This window comes from Gracilinanus agilis, chromosome 5 (genome assembly GCF_016433145.1).
Source record: "Gracilinanus agilis isolate LMUSP501 chromosome 5, AgileGrace, whole genome shotgun sequence".
Classification (NCBI taxonomy): domain Eukaryota; kingdom Metazoa; phylum Chordata; class Mammalia; order Didelphimorphia; family Didelphidae; genus Gracilinanus; species Gracilinanus agilis.
In genome coordinates this window covers 155,887,503-155,910,176 of record NC_058134.1, presented here as the reverse complement: position 1 = coordinate 155,910,176, position 22,674 = coordinate 155,887,503, and the positions used below count along the sequence as shown (strand labels likewise).

Sequence of the window (22,674 nt, the reverse complement as noted above, 5' to 3'; positions counted from 1 at the left end):
CTTCCCTTCCTTCCTTCCTTCCTTCCTTCCTTCCTTCCTTCCTTCCTTCCTTCCTTCCTTCCTCCCTTCCTCCCTTCCTGCCTGTCTCTTTCTGTCTGTCTTTCTCTTTCCTTCCATCTCTCCTTTTAATTCCCATAATGGTTGTTAATGATAATACACACTTGGCTGTTCGTTGTGTCATGCCTTTTCCTTTCTACCAATCATTTGTACCTCAGTATGATGTATTTTATTCGAATCACCCTCTATTTCCCCCCTGAAACCTAGTTGAGAACAGCACCATATGAAAATGGGAGTTTGGGATAGAGAGGAAATAGAAGAATGGTTAATTTGGGGGCAGGAGGTACTTCCTGGGTATGCACCATTATTTGGGGAGCTCTGTGCAATTAGAGGTCAGGTGAAGTCTTTAGGCCTGGTAGGTGAAAGCCATTTGAATGGGGTCCCAAAGTGAAGCTGCAAAGTATTGAATATGATGTAAGTGAAAGAGCACTCTGTTTGAAGTCATAAATACAAAAAAAAATTCTAATATTGACTTCCATTTACCACCTGTGGGACTTTGGACAAGCGCCTTTACTTCTCTGGGCCTTGGTTGCCTCATCAATTAAATGAGATGGATGAATTATATGATGCCTAAGATCTCTGCCTACTTCAAATATGGCCAGTACCACTTCCAATCACATCTAAGTCAGGTTTTGTGTAGATCAATTTACCCTGTGAATTTTCAGAAGAGTTACCTTAACTGACCACTAGATGTCAGGTCATTACCATTCAATTATTTTATATTGCACTTACAAATTGTCCCTCCTCCAGTGGCTATTGTTCAGAACAAAAGAGGCACCACAGGAGTAGCTTACTCGTTTATATATATATATAGAGGGAGAGAGAGGGAGAAGGAGAGGGAGAGGAAGAGAAGAGAGAAGCAGGCTCTTTATGAAAAACACTGTTTCAACTATCTATGCCATGGGAAGGAAGCACGGGAATGAGGAAGAATACAGGATGGGTTGTATAGATTTGTTTAGAATCCATGGGCAATAAATAATGGATAAAAGAAGATCTGCAGAATCAAAGATAGAATCAGATGTTTCTATTTCCCATGCTGGGTTGTGTCCTACTCTCTCCCCCAAATGTTTGCTATTGGACTTTATTTCAGGGTTCTGAAACTACAGACTGGGATGAAATCTTGGCTCTGACTCTTATTAGCTATATTTAGCTATATCATCTAGCCTCTCTAAGCCTCAGTTTTCTCAACTGTAAAAAGGGGATAATAATACTAGATCTATGTACTTCACAAAGTTGTAAGGAAAGTGTTTTTTAGATCTTAAACCACTTTAAAATGTGAAGTATGCTAATAATGATGACTAGGGGCATTTCTCTACCAAATGAGTATATATGGACATTCTTTCTCAAGAACTTTTTGGTTCCATTCAAGGTTCAGCTAAAGTACCATTTTCTTTGAGTGTCTCTTCTTGATACCCCTCTACCTAGCTCCCTCACATACTTCTCCATGACTACCATATTGTTCTTGCATTTATTGCGATATATTTTGTATCTGTTCTTTCCCACCAGTAAAATGTAAGCTCCTTGAGGAGAGGGATGGTTCTGCTTTTGACTTTCTATCCCCAGCACAGTACCTGGCATAAGATAGCACCTCAATAAATGTTGTTTAATCCTATGATGTTAACATAATATAAAATCTCCGATAAAAGGGACTTTTGCTTTGAACTATTTTTGTCTGTTATGCATGTGCTCAATTCTGTCTTCAAATGAAGCCAGCATTGTGAGTTCAATCCCCACAAGGAGCAATTATCTTCAGTCAGTTCCATGGTCACAGATTGTATGAATTTCAAGCTCCAGCCAGAAAATTCATAAATGCAAGCTATCAGTCATGAGGGAGTCTGGTCAAGGAAGTGTGACTAGAATGCAAATCTTTCATTATGAATGGGAAAAAATATCCTGTTGTCATTGTGTTAGTACTCTACTGGAGGACAGCATGTTCTTCTGTAATATCCCTTGAATTATTAAATGAATGTGTTTTTGCTCCAGCATTTTACCTCTTAAAATATCCAGGATTTAAATACCAAAATAAGAAAAGGTTAAATGTTCATGGAATTTAGAGTTTAGGAGGTACTACAGAAATCATTTAACCCATGATTTTAAAGATTTTAAAGTCCATTTTAAAGATTAAGACCTGGAATTTGAATCTGAGTCCACTAATATTAAAACCAATTAAAACCTAGCCTATGTTTCCCCCAAGAATGCAATTATAATATAAATTTTCCATTCTGTTTTGATGTGTTGTTTGATGATTGAGAGACTAATTTAATTTACTTTTTTTGTTGTTTTATTTTGAAAATGTAAATAAGCTTAATGGATAAAATAAATCCATCTAAGAAGTCATGACTTTGGTTAATATTCTTTTGTGACTCTAAAAGTGGTGAGTAGGGAATATCATGAGACAGAGACATCTGAAGTGAGGCAATGTGGTGCTGTAGAAAGAGCAGTGGGACTTAGAAAACTTAAATCCAAGTCTTAGATCTGACAGGAGCCGTATGAGCTTAAGCAAATCACTGACACTTCTCTGAACCACAGTTTCCTTATCTGTAAAATGGAGATAATAATACCCAATACCACCTACTTTATAGAGGAACAGTGCTTTGTAAACTCAAAATTGCTGTTTAAATATGAACCAGTATCATTGCCCCTGGAATGGAGATGACATGACAATACTTTTGTTTAGGCTTTTCCTGCTTAGTTTTACATCATCAGGCTATAGTTTTTACATGATGAGTACAAAAGTCTATTCATTGGATAGAAAAGTGAGATTGGTGGTGAGATGAAGAGAAAATGATGGCTATTTTCTATTTAGATGAAGACATGTTTCCTTAGTTATTATTTTTTTAATTTTAGGGTAATTATCTGGGTCTGAGAACTATTCTGGTACCTCTGAGACATTAAAAGAAGCAGCAATTCTGCTAGATCAGTGGTTTTTAACCAGTTTTTATGCCTTGGCTCCCTTCGTTAGTCTGATAAAAATCTATGGGCCCCTTCTCAGAATTACATTTTGAAGTGTATAAAATAAATCATATAGAATTACAAAGGAAACTAATGCTATTGTATAAGTCATCACAATTTTTAAGTTCATGGATCCTAGGTTATGAATTTTGCGGTCCCCTTCAAAATCTAAATTCTATGAATACATATTATTATCAGGACTTAAGGCATTAAGTGGGCATGATATAGAGAATTTTGGAAAATATAAGGGCAAGAATAGCCCAGGAGAGTGCATTGGAGAGAGGAGGATCTCCTTTAATTAAATCAAGTCCCATCAGAATGATAGAGTAGCAAAATTTTCCAACCAAAAAGGCTATCATGTGTCAGGTAAAGTATAAGCTTACTATTTCTTTTGTGTGTATGCTCATTGTATACCAGGCACACCACAGGCACTTAATAAGTGCTCGTTAATTGATTGGCCAATGGATATACCTTTACTATTTTGGTTTTTATCTCTGTTCCCTTCTTATGAAGTAGCAGTCTCAACTGCTTATCTTATTTTTTATTTATAAGAATTGGAGGAGCACCTGCGCCTAATTTTGAGCCATGCTCATGGCATGGCTTTGTGTTTTACAGGTGCAAAACTCTAAGGGGTACTGGGAAAAATTGAATGCCAATTTGGAATATGCCAAGTATGCGAAACCACCCTTACAGTATAGCAACAACGTGGTCAAGAGAGAGTGGAGGAACTTAATTTCAGAAGAGGTATGTGAAGGCTGATGAGGTCTCTGGGTAGCAATCCTAGATGAAAACAAAACAGAAGGTGAAAAAATATTTTTGGAGTTAAAAGAGGTTTTGTTTTGTTTTTACATCTTAACCTTGTCCATTCAATTGGATTACGAGGAAGCCATAGCACAGATAGAATTAATGATTACATTACCAAATATTGCATATTGCTTGGTGACAGAACTGGGACTAGAATTTAGTCCAGGTCTCTGATTCTCAGCCCAGCATTCTTTCCATTTGTCCACCTTCCTACTAGTGGCTAAGGGATATGGGACTCTGAAGTGCTATGCATGTTATTAAACAAGATTTACAAAATTAAAAGGACCACACTATTGGTGGGGGCACTGAGTTTCACTGACTTTAGTGGACCAATTAGGTAAACAATGGATGGAGCTTGAAGTCAGAAAGATCCAAGTTCAAATGCAACCTCAGACACCTACTAGTTGTGCAACTCCATGCAAGTCACTTAAGTTCTTTTTGCTTCAGTTTGCTCAATTGCAAAATGGGGATAATCATAGCATCTACCTTTCCAGGATGTTGGGAATCTCAAAGGAGATCATATTTGTAAAGCATTTAGCACATACTAGGCACTATATGAATGTTTATTCCCTAACTGATGTTCACTTATTTTCAGTCGTATTCAGCTGTTTGTGATCCCTTTAGAGGTTTTCTTAGCAAAGAAACTAGAGTGGTTTTCCATTTCCTTTTCTAGCTCATTTTAAAAATCCTCTGCCTACTGTCTTAGAATCAATACTGCTTATTGTTCTAAGGCAGAAGAGTGGTAAGGGCTAGGCAATGGGGGGTAAGTGACTTGCCCAGGGTCACACAGCTAGGAAGTGTCTGAGGCCAGATTTGAACTCATGAAGATGAGTTTTCCTGCTTCCTTGCCTACTGCTTTATTTACTGTACCACCTAGCTGCCCCTATTCCCTACCTACTCTCCTTTTATTCTCAAACTTAGTGTTCCAGCTTTGGGGGGGACTAAACAAATAGTGATAGTTTTCCCCTCATTTTTTGGAGACCTGACCTTTGAGGCATCATCTTCTAAATACAAAAGAGAACCCCCTAATCACATGCCTTTTGTCTTTCACGCATTTAATACATCTCATTCTAGAAAAGAGGAAAAAGAAGATCTACTGCATATTTCAGGAACATTCTTGAGAATGCCATAAAGTAAGTTAGCCCCAAATGTTATCATCTATATTAATAAACTAGATGTCTTTCCTTGAAATAACCCTATTGGACAAACTAAAGACAGAGGTAGCTCTTTCTTCGATTGCATATGCTCAGCAGGTTATTGCATTTATGTACATGGATCCTATTACAAAAGCAGGCAATTTTGGGTGGGAAGGAGGTAGCTATAATGAGGAGAATGCTAAGAACGTATTTATAGGCTGAGCCTTGTTAACCTTCACTTGTCCCCCTCCAGTAATAGGTAGGCTGCTTAAACAGTTTTAGGCTGCTAGCAAGCTTGTCCTTACTTTGAAGGTTTAATTAATATAATTTCTACAAACTGAGTCATCTCAGAGTGGTAAAAGTATGGGCCAAATTCTGACCTCTGTTCTATTTTTTGTTTCTATTCTCTTCAGTAACCAAGAAGTACAATCATTGTAAATTGGTACAGAGGCTTAAGATGAAAAAATGTTACATGATTTTATAATTGTTTAATGTCACTTTTTTTGCCAAGTTAATTAAAATCATGGAGCTTTCAAGAGATAAGAGAACAATTTCTACCATACTCTTTAGTATCTGAGGTATTTAAGTAGCAATTGCTTTGGGGGATGTAATCTTCCTTTTTTCCCTCTGACTTCTCATATTTGTGAATAACATGAACCAATTTTTCTTCATAGGGTGATTTCCAACCTAGAAGCATGGACTGTAGGTAAGAAAAGACCTGAATTAAACCCTTTTCACCTTCTGCCAGTGAGAAAGGTACTCCTAAGCCCTCATTTTTCTCCACTCACAAGTGGAGAATAGAAGGAAATCTATGTATAATCCATTCTAGGCTTTCTAATTTGTATCCCTTTATGGGACCTTAGTGAATCTAAAAGATTTGGCTATTTAGCTAAATAGTTACATTACTCCTAATTTTGTTTATTATTTCCATAGGATGCAATGTTCAATTAAATGACTTTTCAATGGGCAGTTAATTCCTTTTTAAAAATAAAAAAAAATTCAGTTAATTCCATAGGAACTTATACTTGGCTAAATCTAGGATGTTTTCTGGGAAAGTAAATATCCATCATGATGAGATAGCATCCTCTTCAGACCTTCTCATCATATGCAGTTCTTAGATAAATATTAAGTGCTTGCTCTGTACCAGAAGCCATGTTAACTGCTAGGGATGCAAAAACAATGAAAACAAGTTAGCTGGAGGCAGTTAGGTGGCTCAATGGATAGAGAGTCCTGGGTTCAAATGTGACCTCGGACATTTCTTAGCTATATGACTCTGGGCAAGTCACTTAACCCCCATTGCCTAGCCCTTACCACTCTTCTGCCTTGGAGCCAATACATAGTATTGATTCCAAGACAGAAGGTAAGTGTTTAAAAACAAAACAAGTTAGTCCCTATTTCAACGAGGCTACATTCTAATATGGTGAGACTACACATAGTGGGAATGTGGACAGAGGAGAAATAGAGAAGTGAGGCACTCAAAAGGGGAATTATGAAAGTGCAATGGACCCAGGAGGGAAGGGAACAGCATATTTGGGACTTCTGAATGCACAGAGATTCTATGCAAGGACTCACCAGTCATCGAGTCAGCCTCTGGGTAGTATGTTGTTCATGTCGTTCCCCAAATCCTCCAGAGAAGGTCTATTCAAAGTGCTGAAGATCTTTCTTTGATGTGTTGGTCCCTTGATGAGTTCCATTTGTTTTCCCTCTCACTTGCTTTCTGACTAGTCCACCTCCTTATTCAGTTTCGATTTCCTTGATAATATATTTTATACCACTTTCTGCCTATACATCAAGATTGTAGCCAACCTTAATTCATGTGCCCACTATGAATGAGTAAATAATGCATTTGTTAAGTGCTTACTGTATGCAAATTGCTGTTATTTGCTCAGTTCACAAATAGAAAAGCAAGACAAGATCATTGAGATAAGGCTAGGAGCTCATGTTCCAATGCATCTTCCAATTACTTTTTGGGTCACCTGTAATTTGGATTCTTTTCAGCTCATATTATAGTGTGCTATAGTTTAGAGCCTTTTAGGAGCCCTGGGAAAATAGTCATCCTAAAGAGATGGGCTTTGTAATGGTGGGGATCTTGAGAGCATTGAAAGTATTATAGTTTTCCAAACATAGTTCAATCAATATCTTCTGCTCAGTTCTGGGTCCAGTTTATTGTCCATCTGCAATATCTATTTAAAATATATGTGTATTGCTGTACTCACTCAATGGAGATACTCATCCAGTTGCAACATAACTTTTTCATCCTTTTTTATTTTCTACTATGGGTGGTCAGATCACTCTCTGATTATTATAGATTTCACTGAGGGGTGAAAATTTTTATTTCAAGTTTTAAATGCAAATCCATTATTAAAATTAAAAAAAATTATTCAGGGAATTATTACAGTTACTACAATGCCAAACTTGGATGGCCCATAAACAGTGTTATATTTGGCTCATGCCAATTAACCAAATTATTTTACAACAAATTTTTGTGATTTAACTAGTTGACTGGGCCAGTCCTATAGAGGCCTCCTTGTAACACCAGCATCCATTTTAGTAAATCACTTGCTTCTGGACTCTTCTTTCTCTAACTATTTAATGTTTGGCTCCCTTTTTTACTCAGCATTCATTAGCTCAATGGATCCATAAATCTTCCCACACTTTGACTGTATACTTCATATTCATTGTTTCTCATGAATGCTGCTATTCCATTATATTTATATATCATGATTTATTTAGCCATTCCTCATTCACTGGGCATCAATTTTATTTTTCATGCTTTCTTACTATAAAAAGTGCTGTCATAAATGTTTTAGTGTGTTTGGTATGAATGGGATCTTTCTTTTTATCTTTGACCTACTTGAAGTATATGCCTGGTACTGGGATAATCAAATGATATGGACATTTTAGCTACTTTCTGAGCATCATTTCAAATTGCTTTCCAGAATGTTTGGACCAGTTGAATTAGCATATTGTCTTTCCCCAACTCCTTTGACATTTGATGTTTCTATTTTTTTTTTTTTGTCATTTTGGCCAATTTGTTGAGCATGAAATAAAACCTCAGAGTTGTTTTGGTTTGTATTTCTCTTGTTGTCAGTGATTCAAAGAAGTCTTTTGTATGGTTTCTTATAGTTGCAATTCTTGCTCTAAATTTCATTAGATATATTGTCACTAAGAGCATCAGCCATTATAAGCAAAGGTTTTATAAGAGCGGTCAGGGTGAAATTATCTTCAACCACAGGCTGACAGTGTCCAAGCTTATTTAACAGTACCCATAGAGCTATAGCCCCTTCTGTTAATTTCCATGGGCTTTTAAAAGCTTTTCCTATCTAAAACTGATGTGTCTTCCCTCTGGTATTAAAAAGAGACCATCAGTGCCTTTAACTGGAAACATAAGGGTGGTGTGACACAGATTGACTTTAGTCTTATTGGAACCGAGTTTCCCAATGTCAGAAATATTTCCAGATTGATCCAAGTTCCTATTTTGTTTACAGCTCTGCCTCCCTCCCACCCCCTCATTGACATCACTTGCCTCTTTCTTGATCACTAGTAATCTTCTCTTAATGTTCTTCAGGAAACCTTGAGTTGGTCTCATGTTTTGTGGTTGAACTAATTGCTAGGAAGGAATTGTTGTTATTGCAGAGAACTGAGATATCATTACTGTATGAAATCTAATGTTACTATGCTTTTGTTTCATCATCAACCCAAGAATCAGACAAGATGGTAGCAAGGTTTGACTGAAATGTAGCCATCTTTTGCTGAAATATGACAGAAATGTGACCACTTCTTTGGTGAAAGGAATCCTATGCTTTCAATTTACACCATGAATATACTTAACTAGTGCTGCTTAACCTTCAGCTTTAACCATTTTCCTTTGCCCTTACCTACCTAAATCCACATAGGAAGTGAAGGCAGGGATTTCACAGCAAGGAGATAATTTTTCTTTGTAATTAATTTTTTCTCAATGAATGAAAATCCACTTTCTCTCTCTTTTACCACTGAAAAAGAAAGAAAAACAAAACCCTCATTAAAAACATTTATAGTCAAGCAAAAATAAAACCCTACATTGGCCATGTACAAAAATAGTATCTCAGGTTGCCCTTTGACTCCATTGCCTTTCTCTCAGGAAGTGGATAGCATGTTTCATCATGAGTCCTTTGGAATTGTGGTTGGTCATTGTGTCAATCGGAGCTCTTAAATATCTCACCGTTTTTTTTTTTTTTACTTTGCAACATTATTGTTATTGTATATATTATTTTTCTTCATCAACGAATTTTACTTTGCATCATTTCATACAAATCTTCCCAGGTTTCTCTAAAAACATTCTCTTTGTTATTTCTTGTATCACAAAAGCATTTATTCCATCACATAATACTATGTGGAATTGTTCAGCAATTCCCCAGTTGATGTGCATCCCTAGTTTTCAGTTCTTTGTCATTGCAAAAAGAACTCAGTATATGATTCTTGTTCTCCTTACTTCCTACTCCTTCAGCTTTGCGTGGTACAACATGTGACCTTGGAAGTGGAAAATCTTTTTAACATTTCCCACTCTGATCAAGTTACTTTCTAAGTGAAGTAACTCATGTTTAGATGGACTAAGATGATAATCCAGAACATATCCTTCCAAAGTAAAGTTAGCAGTTTCATTGCCAGCAAACTTTCTGGGAGGGAGAGATGGAGATGGACCAAGTCTTGTCTTGTCCTGGTTTATTGTCTTCTTAGTTAATAAAATATCTTTATCCTTCTGATTCTAATTACTAAAGCCTTCTTATTCATAAGTAATGGAATCTGGCTTCATTTTTCCATTCAGACACTATACTTTTAGTGTCTGAATGGAAAAATGAAACTGGACTCTATCAGGATTAGATATCTTTTTCCTTTGAAGACTTTTCATCCTTTTAATCTTCCTCTCACAGAGGTCTTGGCTTCTCCTCTGAATTTATGTAGGAGCCATAGTCTGTCATCTGTAAAATCTTCAATGCATTCTCAAGCATCTCTCGGTGAGCCAGGGGAGAAAAATCCAATTCCTAATCCCTCTTCCTCTATTTTTTTCTTTTTGGTTAGGTGTTGAAAGCTAGGAAATATATAGCAACCATGCAAGTATTTGTCGTCTAAATAGTACTCTGTTTCATTTCAGAGCCACAATTAGTTCCCCTCTTCAAGGAGGAAGATAATCAGCAGAGACTGCTCATAGGACTGGTATGTATTCTATGGGCTGTCAATGTGCCAGGGTGCTCTGGACCACAAGACAGGCAAAAAGTCAGTTCCTGTTGTTTTATTTTAGCATCATTTTTTATTGCAAGACAGGGAAACAGGAAAGTCTTGTATTATTGGTTTCAAATTCAACAAAATAGAACCCAATTTTACTGTGTCACAGAACCTCAAGTTTCCTAGAATAAATGAATAAAGAAGCATTTATCACTAGGCTAAACACTGAAGACACACAAATGAGAATGAAACAGAACAAGTCCTTAAGGAATTTATATTCTACTGGGTGAGACAATACATACATGGAAGTAGTGGCCAGAGAAGGAAATTTCTGGAAAATTACAGGGGTAGTGAGTTGGTCCATAGGTAAATCAACTGAGACATCCTTTCTATGAACCATGGTATTATGATGGGATTGATTTGATTTCCTAGCCCAGAGGAAGAGGGGAAAAAAGGCATGTGCGGGGGGAGTGCTTTGGAGGAGAGTTATGCCAAAAATCTATTCAACTATGAATTGATTTAATATCAGTGCTTGTACAGTATATTCTAAGGAACCTAATTATTCTTGAATTATGTATGACTTTCCTTTTGAATTTTATTTGGGCCTTAGAAGCCTATGCTTTTATGTAATCATGAATGCTGAATTCTTACTTTACTTAGGGACATCCTTCATGTGTGGAGGAGAGGAAGGGTATAGTGCTACAGTCATTTGTGTGGGGATAGCCTATTAGTAAGTAGATTAAAAACCCAATGTTTTCTCACTTTCAGGCTGGCTAGTAGTACAGTTTGGTAACTTGAGAGAAAGAGATCTATTTACTTTAATATTTGATACCACCTTCTTCCCCTTAAACTATTTTTTAAGTCTAATAACCTATATGAAGATGAGATATGATTGTCAGCTAGAACATACGTGTGCATACCTCTCTGCCATCTTGGCTTGACTAGCTCACAGTGTCAATATCCCCAAACTAATATTCCACGCAACAACTTTCCTTCATTTTCAGCTTCTATTCACCCCTGGTGGTGGGCAGTGAAGGGGAGGTAGAAAAGCAAAAAAACCAAGTGATCTGACAAGGTTTTGTTTGAAGCACCATAGCACAATGGAGTGGCGCATATGACAATGCCTATTGACTTGGGATCAAATCTGTTAATTACTCGATGCCTCAGTTTTCTCATCAATAAAATGGGAATCATTAAACTTAATCTACCCACCTCATGGGATTGCTATGAGGTTCCAAATTTAAAGCATCAAATAAGTGTAAATCTGCCTTATTTCATGTCTTACTTTGGACCTAGGGGATTTATATGGGGTTATCTCTTGTAACTTTTTCTAGAAAGGCAGAGTAATGATTTTGGAATTTGCATCGGGACTTTAGTAACATGGAGGGCAAGAAAGAAGGGCCAATTTTTCTACAATAGCAAAAATATAAAACTTGTTTTGAAGTCTAGATATGAATTTATTAAAATGTCCAGTGTTATGGGAGCTGAGTGTATCATATGCCTTTTTAAAGTCATCCTGCTGAGAGAGAACAATGAAAATGATGAGCACGCCCTATAGGGAATGAGATTTAATCTCATTCACTAGGTCCTATGCTTGGGACTGTTTAAATAGCAGTCATAGAACTTAAATGTTTCAGGAACCTTGTTTCTGTTCTATAAAGATGAAAGAATTTAGCCTTTGTAGTGTAATTCTCATGATTTGTTGATAGGGGTCAGCAGTCTCTTTTTGTTTGAAGTGTCACCAGTTAAATGATACTTCTGAATGCTGTAGGAAGCTCTAGGACAGTGATGGGCAACTTTTGAGCTGGGTGTGTCAAAATTTGCCAAAAAAATGAGCATCACTCGGGTGTTGTGTCACTTTGAGAAAAAAAACATAATTTCACAATATTTATAGTTTAAATAACAAAAATGTGTAATTGTAACATATCGCTATATTTAATAAACTAAAATAGGTCAATTAATATAGGTGGGATTGTCATCTATAGTGCAGAGTGTCTATACTACACTACAACAAATGTTTCATCCTCAGCATGCAGCCCCGTACTTCTCTGTATGCGGCCACGTGCCATCGAAAATGGCTACGTGTGTCAGGGCTGACACGTGTGTCACAGGTTTGCCATCACCGCTCTAGGAAATAGGCAAAGGAAAAGTGAAAAAGGAAAGAGGTAGAAGAAAAAGGAAGACGAGCAGAAGGAGAATAGCAGTGTTACAGGTTGCTTCTCTCCCCCAGATTTGCAGAATATGAAAATGGGGCTCTTTTAGGGAAGCAAAACAAGAAATATTTATTAACTTTGCATTGAGTGTATGTGTATGTATGTGTACATTTGCTTTATTCAGTGTATCTGATTTGGTTTGACAAAGAGATTTATTAAGGATATTTCCTTCTTTTATGATCCATCATCTCTCCCAATTTTTCTGAAAACCAGGTTATTAAACTAGTTGTCCCTGTTGAGCCATCCAGAGAGGCAGCACAATATAATAGATAGAGTTGGGTTCGAATCGCCTCCCTGCCAATTTCCAGGGCAGAGCCAAGATGGCAGCTTAGCAGCAGCAGAAACTGGAACCACTCTGAGAATCCTGCCGCTTTCTAACTCTGTGGCAAGGGGAAAGTCTTTTAATGTTTAGAATCTCAATTTCCTGAGCATAGATAAAAGGGGATAGATGTAAGAGACATGGAGGTAGAATCCACAACAACCACCTGGATGTAAATTGGGTGTATTTGTAAAATGGGGGTGATACTTACCCTACATACTTATGTTACAGTTGTTGTGAATCAGAAGAGACCCTACGGCCATAGAATCAGAGCTGGAAGGACCTTGGGAGTTATTTAGCCCAGGCCCCTCATTTAACAGCTTAAGAAACTAAGACCAAGAAAGGTCAGATGACTTGCCCAAGGTCACATAAATATCAAGCTTCATTGCCAGTGTTTGAACCCAGATCCTCCGACTCCAAGTCCAGTATTCTTACCATTGTAACATACCGCCCACCTAATGGGTGTGAAAGACCTGCCACACTGTAAAAAAACCTACACAAGTGGAAGGTGTTAAGAAAGTGAAAGTCACATCTTTAGAAAGTTGCAGACTGTAATCATTTAGCATCTGTGCTTTGTAAGCAATTGAGGGAACACTGAGTATTAAGGGAATTCTTTTGACACCATATTTTATGTGTCAGTTGGCTTCGTGGCATGACTTGTGAAATTCAGACACTCTTGGGAAGAGGTGATAAAATTGTTTTGCTGATTCTGGTATGAGAGAGTAAGCCTTATTTTGTGTGTCTAATAATTCTTCTTTTTTTAAAAATAGATGGTCTCTGAACTGAAAGATCATCTTTTGCGAAATCTGCCTGTACAATTCATAGGAAAGAAGAGAATTGAACAGTTGGTCCTGGACTATGTTTCGAAAATGGTTGGATTTTCTGTTTTCTTCATTTGTTCAGTGAATCTTATTGTATTTCTGGAATTTCCAGCCCCCTCTTTCCTTTTCTTCACCCTTCAACATGCCAAATATTTACTGGTTGAGCAATTTTGTCTTTTGCCTTTCTTTGTATCCCCAGGGATTAGATTAGAGTCCAACACCTATTAGGGACTTAATAAATGTTTATTGATTGACAATATTATGGGATTGCAAGAAGTATAGATAGCACATGTCCGCTGTCCTCAAGGAACTTATAAGATAACGGAGAGAATATGTACATACATAGTTATCGATTCTGGCAAATAATTACTTCTAAATCATACACGGATCTCATAGTTCAAAAGAGAGTAGAGGATCTGAAATAACTGACACTTTTATAACAAGGGAAGCCCACAGAGCTTTAGGAAATAATAGTGATGATTTCTGCACCCTGGTGTTTTTGACTATATTTTGATTAGCTATTATTTTCATTACTATAATAATATGAGCCACTGTTACTATCATATATCTCCCACTACTCTTCATTTCTTTTTAACAATTAGCTATTATTTTCATTATTATAATAACGTGAGCCACTGTTACTATTGTTGGGGTGGGTGGATAGTTTGCATTTTGAGGCTGTCTTGCTTTTCCTAAAGCTATAGGAAGTTGAAATCTTAATAAAAATTGGAGATGGATTGGAAATAATCTAATCTAATCATATTCTTATTGGAAAATTTTTACATAAAAGTATTTGTAGATATCACAGTGGATACGATGCTAAACTTGTAGTTCTGACTTCAAATCTCTCTTCAGATATGAGCCTGGCGACCTTGGGCTAATTATTTAATATTTATCAGCCTCAGTTTCATCATTAGCACTTACTTCAAAGGTCATTACTAAAATGAAATGAATTACTATATTTTAAGCACTTCGCAAACCTTAAAACACTGTATAAATATTGGGTATTATATCATCCCATCCAGTCACAACATTTTTTAAGCACTTAACATGAACCACAACTCTTCCTGAGCCTTCTATGAGCCAGATGCTCTGCTAATCCTTGGGTTCAATATACATTAACTCATCAGATACAATAACCTTCTAAAGTGATTACTCTAGATCAGTGGTTCCCAAACTTTTTTGGCCTACCACCCCCCTTTCCAGAAAAAATATTACTTAGCCCCCTGGAAATTAATTTTAAAAATTTAATAGCAATTAATAGGAAAGATAAATGCACCTGTGGCCATCACTGCTTCCCTGGATCGCTGCAGTACCCACCAGGGGGCGGTGGTGCCCACTTTGGGAATCACTGCTATAGACTATATAGAGGTAGAGCAGTGGAAAGAGCAGATGGGGGTTGGAATCAGAAAGACTCCCCTTCATTGGTACCAAGTCTGCCTCAGACACTTAACTAGCCCTCTGACATCGGGCAAGTCACTTAGCCCTGTTTGCCTTAGTTCATCATCAGTAAAATGAGCTAAAACAGGAAATGGCAAACCACCGTAGACTCTTTGTCAAGAAAACCCCAAATGAGGTCATGAAAAGTCAGACACAACTGAAAAATAACAAAACAAGAAGCAGTACAAATGCCTGATGCAAGCACATACTAATCAGAAATATTTCTTCACATTTGGTCAGATCAAATTTGCAAATGGGTCAGTTTGCATTTTGGAACTTAGAGCATTCGGGTGTCCCAAAAGCTTTTAATAGCTTAAAACTGAACTGGACTTTTGGGACCTGCCACATATATTTGACATGCTGAATAGACTACTATCTGAAATGGGCAAGAACATTTAATAAGTTAATCTATAAAACGAAGATAGCAATACTGATACTACCTATTTCGTAGGTTTGTTGTTATGAACCTGCTAAAGATCTTAAAGCAATATATAAATTGAACATTTATTTTAAATAATGATCACTTTTGCTATGATCTTTGTCATCTCAATCTTTCCTTGGTTTGAGCAAAACTCTTCTGCTGTCATTACAGTCAAGCAGGACTTACCAGTGAAAGAAAATATATTTTAAGTTTCCCAGTTCTGTTTGAATATCATTCTTGAATTACTCATTAGGGAGCAGAGTCCCAGTTAGTATTTTCATCTAAAATACTCATGTCCAAGTTATATGAGAGATAATTAACAGGGTCTGGAATGAAAAAAGTCTTCCTGTAAAATATGGGCTTTTAGTGGAGTTTTAGTAGAGTTCTTTTCTTAGTTGTGTGCATTTCAAGCTTTTCCACTTTTGGATGCTGGTCCCAAAGAAGTGGCTGCAGAGGGACCTTTCTCTGTCCCAACTATAACATCAGTACCAGCTGCAGCGAACAAGCTTGGCGGTCGCTTAGAAGGCTGGTGTTGTTGAAACGGAGCTGGAGGGGAACTGCACTCTGGGGAGGTTAATGACTTTCATCCTCAGGCCATTGGGTCTCACATGCTTCCTCTTCTCTTGTACTGTAGCTGGACCTCCTTTGCCAGATGCTGGAAACTAGCTGGAGGAAACACAATCTTCATTCCTGGGTTTTTCACTTGTACGCAAGTATTTCTTGTTTCTGGATTGTCATATGGTGTAAAGGATCAAAACAATTCTAGGTTGCTATTAAGGGATGTTTTGCCCTTCATTCTTACCACCCACCCACCTCTCTCCAACCTCGTAGCTCAAAGCACTTAATAGTACTCTCATATATCATTTCTATCAGTTTAGTGGTATGGCGTAGCGGATCCAGAACTCACTGGAGAAACTTGGATTCATTGTCTCTGATATATATTGTCTGGGGAGCTCTGTGCAAGTCACTTAACCTCTTAGTGCCCCACTCAACTGTCCAAGATGATTAGTTGCAGGGAATTTGCTGACTTGCCATGGTGGAAAAAACATTTCTTCACCTGAGAATTCTTTTTCCCATGCAGTCACAGGTTTATTCCACATCCCTTTCCCTGTTTGCTATCTCTCTTCCTCCTTTCCTATCTTCTTTTCTCAGTGTGTAGGGATTTAATAAAGACTAAAGCCCCAGGAAGTCCCTTAGATGATTTAATTAGATGAATTTAAGTTAACATAATTTATAAGCCTGAGTATTTTAGCAGTCTGGTCACATTTCTTAGAACAGCTGGGGTTGGTGTTGTTGCCAATATAAAACTAATTTAGAAATTTTCTATGAGGCAGTGTGTTAAATCATTCTAACGGATTCCCCATTTGAAATGTTACATATATACTGTCAGATATGGTTGGTTTTACTTTTTTTTGTTGTTGTTGTACCAAGGGAAGGATCATTGCCTGAGCTGGAAGCAGCAATAAGGGTGGGGTATAAACTGGAAATTACTGCAATGTAACAATAAAAGGCATCCAAAAAACTTCACTCCCCCCAATTATAAGAGACTGGGAAAAATGAATTTCCCAGTACACATGCTATATTCATTTAATCTGTAACATTGGCCAAATGGCTCTTGAAAGAATGTTAGTTCTATATCTGATACATTGTTCTGTAATTTATTTTAGTGATGGGAATGGAAGTGCAGGTGAATTTGCAGTCTTTCACATCATGACTCAGATTTTGGACTCTGTGAACAGGATGTGTTTACCTCTTCCTCCTGGTAAGGGCTTTTGCCATCCATTCATTTGCACGAGTCTTCTGAACCCCAGCCTTTAAGTGCATAAACTCTTATGTAGATATACCTGGTATCCATGGCAGGGTCCCCCTAGGAACTACCCTTAGCTTTCCATTAATCCTTCCTTCAACCTCTACTTTGAACATGAAGAACTCTCTTCCTTCAATTCTTAGCTCATGCCCTGTCTTTTATATAAATTCTTTCCTGATCTCAGCTACTTGTATCCCTCCTTTTATTTAATGACTTTGCATTGCTTTGTCTTTATTCTCTCTATGTTCATTTTGTCTTTTTGTATATGTGTCCTTGTCATATCTCCTGTTAGAATTTAATCTCCTTTCCAGTAAGGATTGTTTCATTCTTTGTGCTTCTACTCCTAGCATCTAGCACAGTGCCCAGCACACAGCAGGTACTTAATAAATATTTATTGATTGATTGTTTAGCAACAGCAAAGAAGAAATGGACCAAATTTAGAGGTCATGGCAAGCTCATTTTCATGTTTCTTGGGGTTTCTAAGGTAGAGATCCAAGCCAATTCTCAAGTTAGTTTCTAAGACATGTATAAATCCAGATCTTTGTGAATCTTTTTTATACTATCCTGTGCCTTACAATATCCATTGGAATTTAGAGTAAGAAAGGACCTTGGCAGCTTTTTAATCCAGTCTTCTACCTTCTTCTATATGAGTTTTATGTGAACATATTATAGTTGGTTTGTTTATATTTTCTTATGACACTTGAGTTTAATTTCAGCTATATCCTAATGATGGTTGTCAGCTATTCAGGATAAAGTGATCAAGTTTCCTTCCCCACTGAATTCAAATCTCCCACCGAATAGTGAAGAAGGATAAGATGTGTTCATCTATGATGGAAGAGGGCCAGGGGAAATACTTTTGAAAAGTTGGCTTTTTATATTGGGTCAGCAGGTCAGTTTTGGAGGAATAATTTTTATCTCAAAACCTTCTCTTCTATAAATTATTTTCCCCTTATGTGACAAATGAATAGAAGTAGGTAGATCATAAGTGATATAAAATAGGACTGAGTTTTTGACTCATGTCATTGGGTCCCAAGGGTCATATATTGCTGGATGATGACTTTTTAACAGTAATATATTTCTTGGGCTGAATCATAATTGTGAGTCATAGCATACATACTACAGTCCCTAAAGAATTAAAACCAAGGGTTACCCAAAGGTCAATGGAGAAGTGCATTGTAGACTTGAACAGGATATAACACAATTCCAAAGTACCTGTGATGTCCTGTCTTGATCAGGGTAGCTAAGTCTTTCACAACTGATCATCCTTGCTATTACAATATTTGCCTGATTCAGTTATTTCTCCCAAAGTTGTCTCCAAATTGTGCTAAGAGTGGACCCAAGATGGCTGAGTCCATCCAGTTGGCTCTGACCCCTGAGGAAAATCCTCAGAGCCCAAGAGTCAGGATTTCAAGGTAAAATCTCCAGGGAAGTTGACACACACAGCAGGGATAACTAATTTTTCTCTAGGATGTTCACCAGCTAAACAGGAACCTCAGGAAAATGGTTTGAAGGTTTCCCTTCATCCACCAAAGGCTTGAGGTAGGAAAGCTCACAGAAACAACTCTTCCTCTCCTAGCTTGGACAGGAAATGTCAGTTGTACCTTCCAAACTCTTCCTCCTCTGTCCTCTGCATTCCAGAATCTTCTCTCCAAAGTTCCTAGCATGTGACCATGCTAGCACCTTAAACAACCTTCAACTTCTCTTTAAACTTACTCTTATCTCTATAATTCTGCAATTACAGTCTTAATATGCAACAGCTTATAGAATATTAAATAAAAAACAAAAATAGGATAAAAACTTGTCCTGGAATAATATCTCTCTGGTCTCCATCAAAAAATATGAGTCTGAAAAAACAATAGTGTATGCTGTATGCATTGTATTTTAAAATTTGCAAAGCACCTTGCACAGTATTGTATCATTTCCCAGTCAAATCCAATCTTACAAACATTTACTAAGCATCTGCCATGTTGTGGATACATGGACAGAATAAAATTTATTCCTACTATCAAAAAACTTTGAACACCTTAAAAGTGTTATAGAAATGTTAGCTATTATGATTATAATATTATAGTAGGGGAATTCAGCATGTAAAGAGATAATTATGCATATGATAATTTGACTAACAACTGGAAGATTGTTATATACATTTACACATATACTTCTTTCTCTCTTCAGATGTTGCCACCACCCTAGTTCATACTCCTCATCACTTCATGTCTGAACTCTTATAATAGTTTGCTGGTGGGTCTCCCTGCCTTCTTGAGTTGGCCCTCTTCTACCTTTCCAGTTTTCTTATACCTTCCCCCAATGACATTGTAATCTAATGATACTGGTGGTCTTGCTGTTCCTTGGAGGGGGCATTCCATCTCTGGACCCTGTTCATCTCTACCAGTTATTTCCTATGCTTGGAATTCTCTCTCCTCATCTCCATTTCCTGGGTTCATTCAAGTCTCAGCTATAACACTACCTTCTACAGAAGCCTTTCTATATCTCTCTTAATTCTAGTGTCTTTTCTCTATTGATTTTCTCCATTTTCTCTGGTATATAGCTTAGTTTTACACTGTTATAGGAATTGTGGGAAATTCTCCTGATCTTTTGCCTCACTATCCTCTGGATCAATATCAAAGATTTTTTTGACATATTTCAAAGACCTTTTCAAACATTGTCTTGATTGATCCTCATAGCACACCTTTGGAGTAGATAATGTAATTTTTCAGATGAGGAAACTGCGTCTCACAGAAGTTAAATGTCCTACCCATGGTCACATAGCTCATACGTGACTCTAGTACTCTATCTAATCTGAGTTATGCTGCTTTGTAGAATAACTTTCCTTCCTGTGTTGAGATAAGCATCGTTTCCAACTTCTTTTATTTGAACCATGTAGAGATGAGTTTCTGAAGATCAGCACATTTGGAATTTCTTTTGTTTTTTCTTAACAAGCTTGTAAGGAATTTGCTAGATTCAATAAGAGGTGATAATGGAAATTTGGCATTTGGTAACTTTATAATTTCATGGTTGTGGGATCTGCCACCCATATAGAGGTTAAATTATCAAAGGCTTCTTAGTCTTGTGATACTTTTTTATTCCTTTCCATAAACTGTCCTTAGAGGATCCACCCAATATGTGGTAGGCCCTCCTCTCTTTTAATAGCTCTGGTATAACAATATAGCACTTGGGTGATCTGTCTGTCTCTCCTCACTATGTGGATAGATCACACCCCTTTCCAATCATACATTCTTCTGGTAGCATCTTTTATGCCAAATCTCACATGAAAAGAATTTTTTGTCAACCCTTTGTAGCCTATTTATGTCCACCATGCTTTTTCTCTTAACTTTTGGGGCATTTACAATTTCATCTTCCAAGATGTTGGTGTCCAGACATATTGCCTTACTAGTGTTAGAAATGGATTTTTTTTTTGGCAACAGGCAGTCTAGGATTATTGAATGAATTATGAAATCTCCCATATGTAACCCAACCAATCTGCTTTTATTTCTCAGTTCTGGACCCAGCTCCTTGTCCATAGATATTATCTAACAAATGTAAATTTCAGTACAATAACCCAATGAGCAATATACCTCTTTTAGTGTCAATTGCATTCTAACCATGTTTTGTATTATGGGATTTGGTCCAAACTTCAGTTCTGCTAATAATGTGGTTATTAGCTGAGTTGGGTAGAGAGCAACTCTCCATTAATGCCAAGATTCTTAGGACAGCCCTATCAGCCATTGTTTGCTTGATGTGAAAATGAGTTCAGAATTCTCTGAAACTTAGTCCTTACTGTTTAGGCAACATTCCTCTAATATGAACTCCCAGGACTTGATGAAAAGCAGCCATCAAGCCAATGCCTTCTAATGAGTACCACTGTGTAGTAAATTCCTAAAAAAAGGTCTCATATCTAACATATCTCTGATCTTTTTTTATTTTCCATTGTATTGCTTTTACTAAATTAAATAAGCACATTCTAGAGTATCAAGATTATCAGATGTTGCTTCCATCTCAGTTAGATACCAAACCACCCTTTTCATTGAGCCTTTCTATCCGGAAGCTTTTTGGATAAAATGTCATTATCCCAGTGGTATAATGGGTCAGCATTAGGATGAATGATAGGAGAAACAAAGACTAGAGGTAGGGGCTCAGGTGGAGGGGGGGAGTCTATGTTGGGAAGAAGAGAGCAAAATCTTAAATGGTACTGTCTCAGAAGAAAAGGTTGAAACAATAGTCATGGCTTGAGGTAACTATTCCCAGAGAGGCATTTGTGTTTCTGAGGGGATGTCTATAAATCAGAGGTTGCCTGAGGGCTAATTTTCTGATTTTCCTTTTTAGGTTTGCAAACTTTATTTTTCCACTTTTCTGTATGTTTCTTTACCTCCTTTTCATAGGCCACCTCTTCTATTACATTTTTTATTTAATCTTTCTAGAAATGTCTCTTTCCCTACTAACTAGATGAATCTGAAGCTTGACTACACCCCCAGTTGTTGTCATTGAAACAGTGAGCTTCATATGGCAAAGTCTGTCTTTATGAACCATGTCTGAGGTCCATCTTCTGACTGTGTTGTGCTTGCCCCCTTGGACTTCCTTTATAGGCTTCCATACTCTACACCTGGCCCTGGGAGTCCACTGTCTCCCCCTGTACAGCCTGCTGCAGTATATCGATGATGGAGTGCTCCTTCTCACAGAAACGGGGGTCATGAAGCTCTTGAAAGGTAAATGCATTTGACCCAGCTAGAGAGCTGGTTCTGGGCTCCCTTGTGTCCCATTTCTTGTAAGTAATCTTCTTTCCTAATTCAACCGAGTTAAACTGCTTCAGCTCTTGAAGAGACACTGGGGGTTTCTCACTTGGTTCTTAGCTATTTTTTCCCTCCACTTAGATTCTTTTACAGAACATAGAGGCACTTGAGGCTACGAAGACTCTCAGCTTGTTGTCCAAGAATGTGTCATCAGATGGCTCACTTTCAGCTCTTTAGCATTCCCATTTCAAAATCAGGCTGCTTCATGCTAGAAAAGCCAGCACAGAAGAGTTATATATAGATATATATTTTTTTCTTGTTTGAATTTAATTTTAAACAAGATCAGCACAAGTTATGCTAGAGAGTTTATATTATAGAATTAGTCCCCTGTTAAGTTGAAGTGTTGCTTAGTGGAGAGGACATTGTTAGTATACAATCAGGGTATCTTAAGTCAGGAACTTCTAGTTGCAAATTTAGAGCTGTGAAGAACCTTAGAGCTCATCTATTCCAACCCTCACATTTTATAAATGTAGAAATGGAGGCCCTAAATGTCAAGTGTCTAAGGTGACACAGATAGAAAGTGCCAGATTCAAGATTCAAATCCAGGTTCTTTGACTCCAGATCTAACAACCTTGACATCGTTCCTTGCTATCTGGCAGCTTTTTGGAAGAAATGTCGTTGTCCCACTTTTATGATGGTTAGTGTTGGATTTTGTGAAATCAACAATGCCCAGGTCCAAATTCCACCTCAAGCATTTCAATTAATTAGTCAGTAA

General features: G+C 37.3%; 1 protein-coding gene across 1 annotated transcript in view; it reads left to right on the top strand.

Annotated features, from left to right (window-relative positions):
• The window catches only part of LOC123248609 (gamma-secretase activating protein), a 107,230-nt gene that overhangs the window by 70,416 nt on the left and 14,140 nt on the right, over window positions 1–22,674 (top strand). Inside the window, exons 20-27 of the mRNA XM_044677441.1 lie at window positions 3,625–3,753; window positions 4,888–4,946; window positions 5,624–5,655; window positions 10,081–10,142; window positions 13,454–13,555; window positions 16,000–16,070; window positions 17,033–17,127; window positions 21,756–21,875. Coding sequence (XP_044533376.1) covers window positions 3,625–3,753; window positions 4,888–4,946; window positions 5,624–5,655; window positions 10,081–10,142; window positions 13,454–13,555; window positions 16,000–16,070; window positions 17,033–17,127; window positions 21,756–21,875 — 670 coding nt within the window. The remainder of the gene's footprint in view (window positions 1–3,624; window positions 3,754–4,887; window positions 4,947–5,623; window positions 5,656–10,080; window positions 10,143–13,453; window positions 13,556–15,999; window positions 16,071–17,032; window positions 17,128–21,755; window positions 21,876–22,674) is intronic.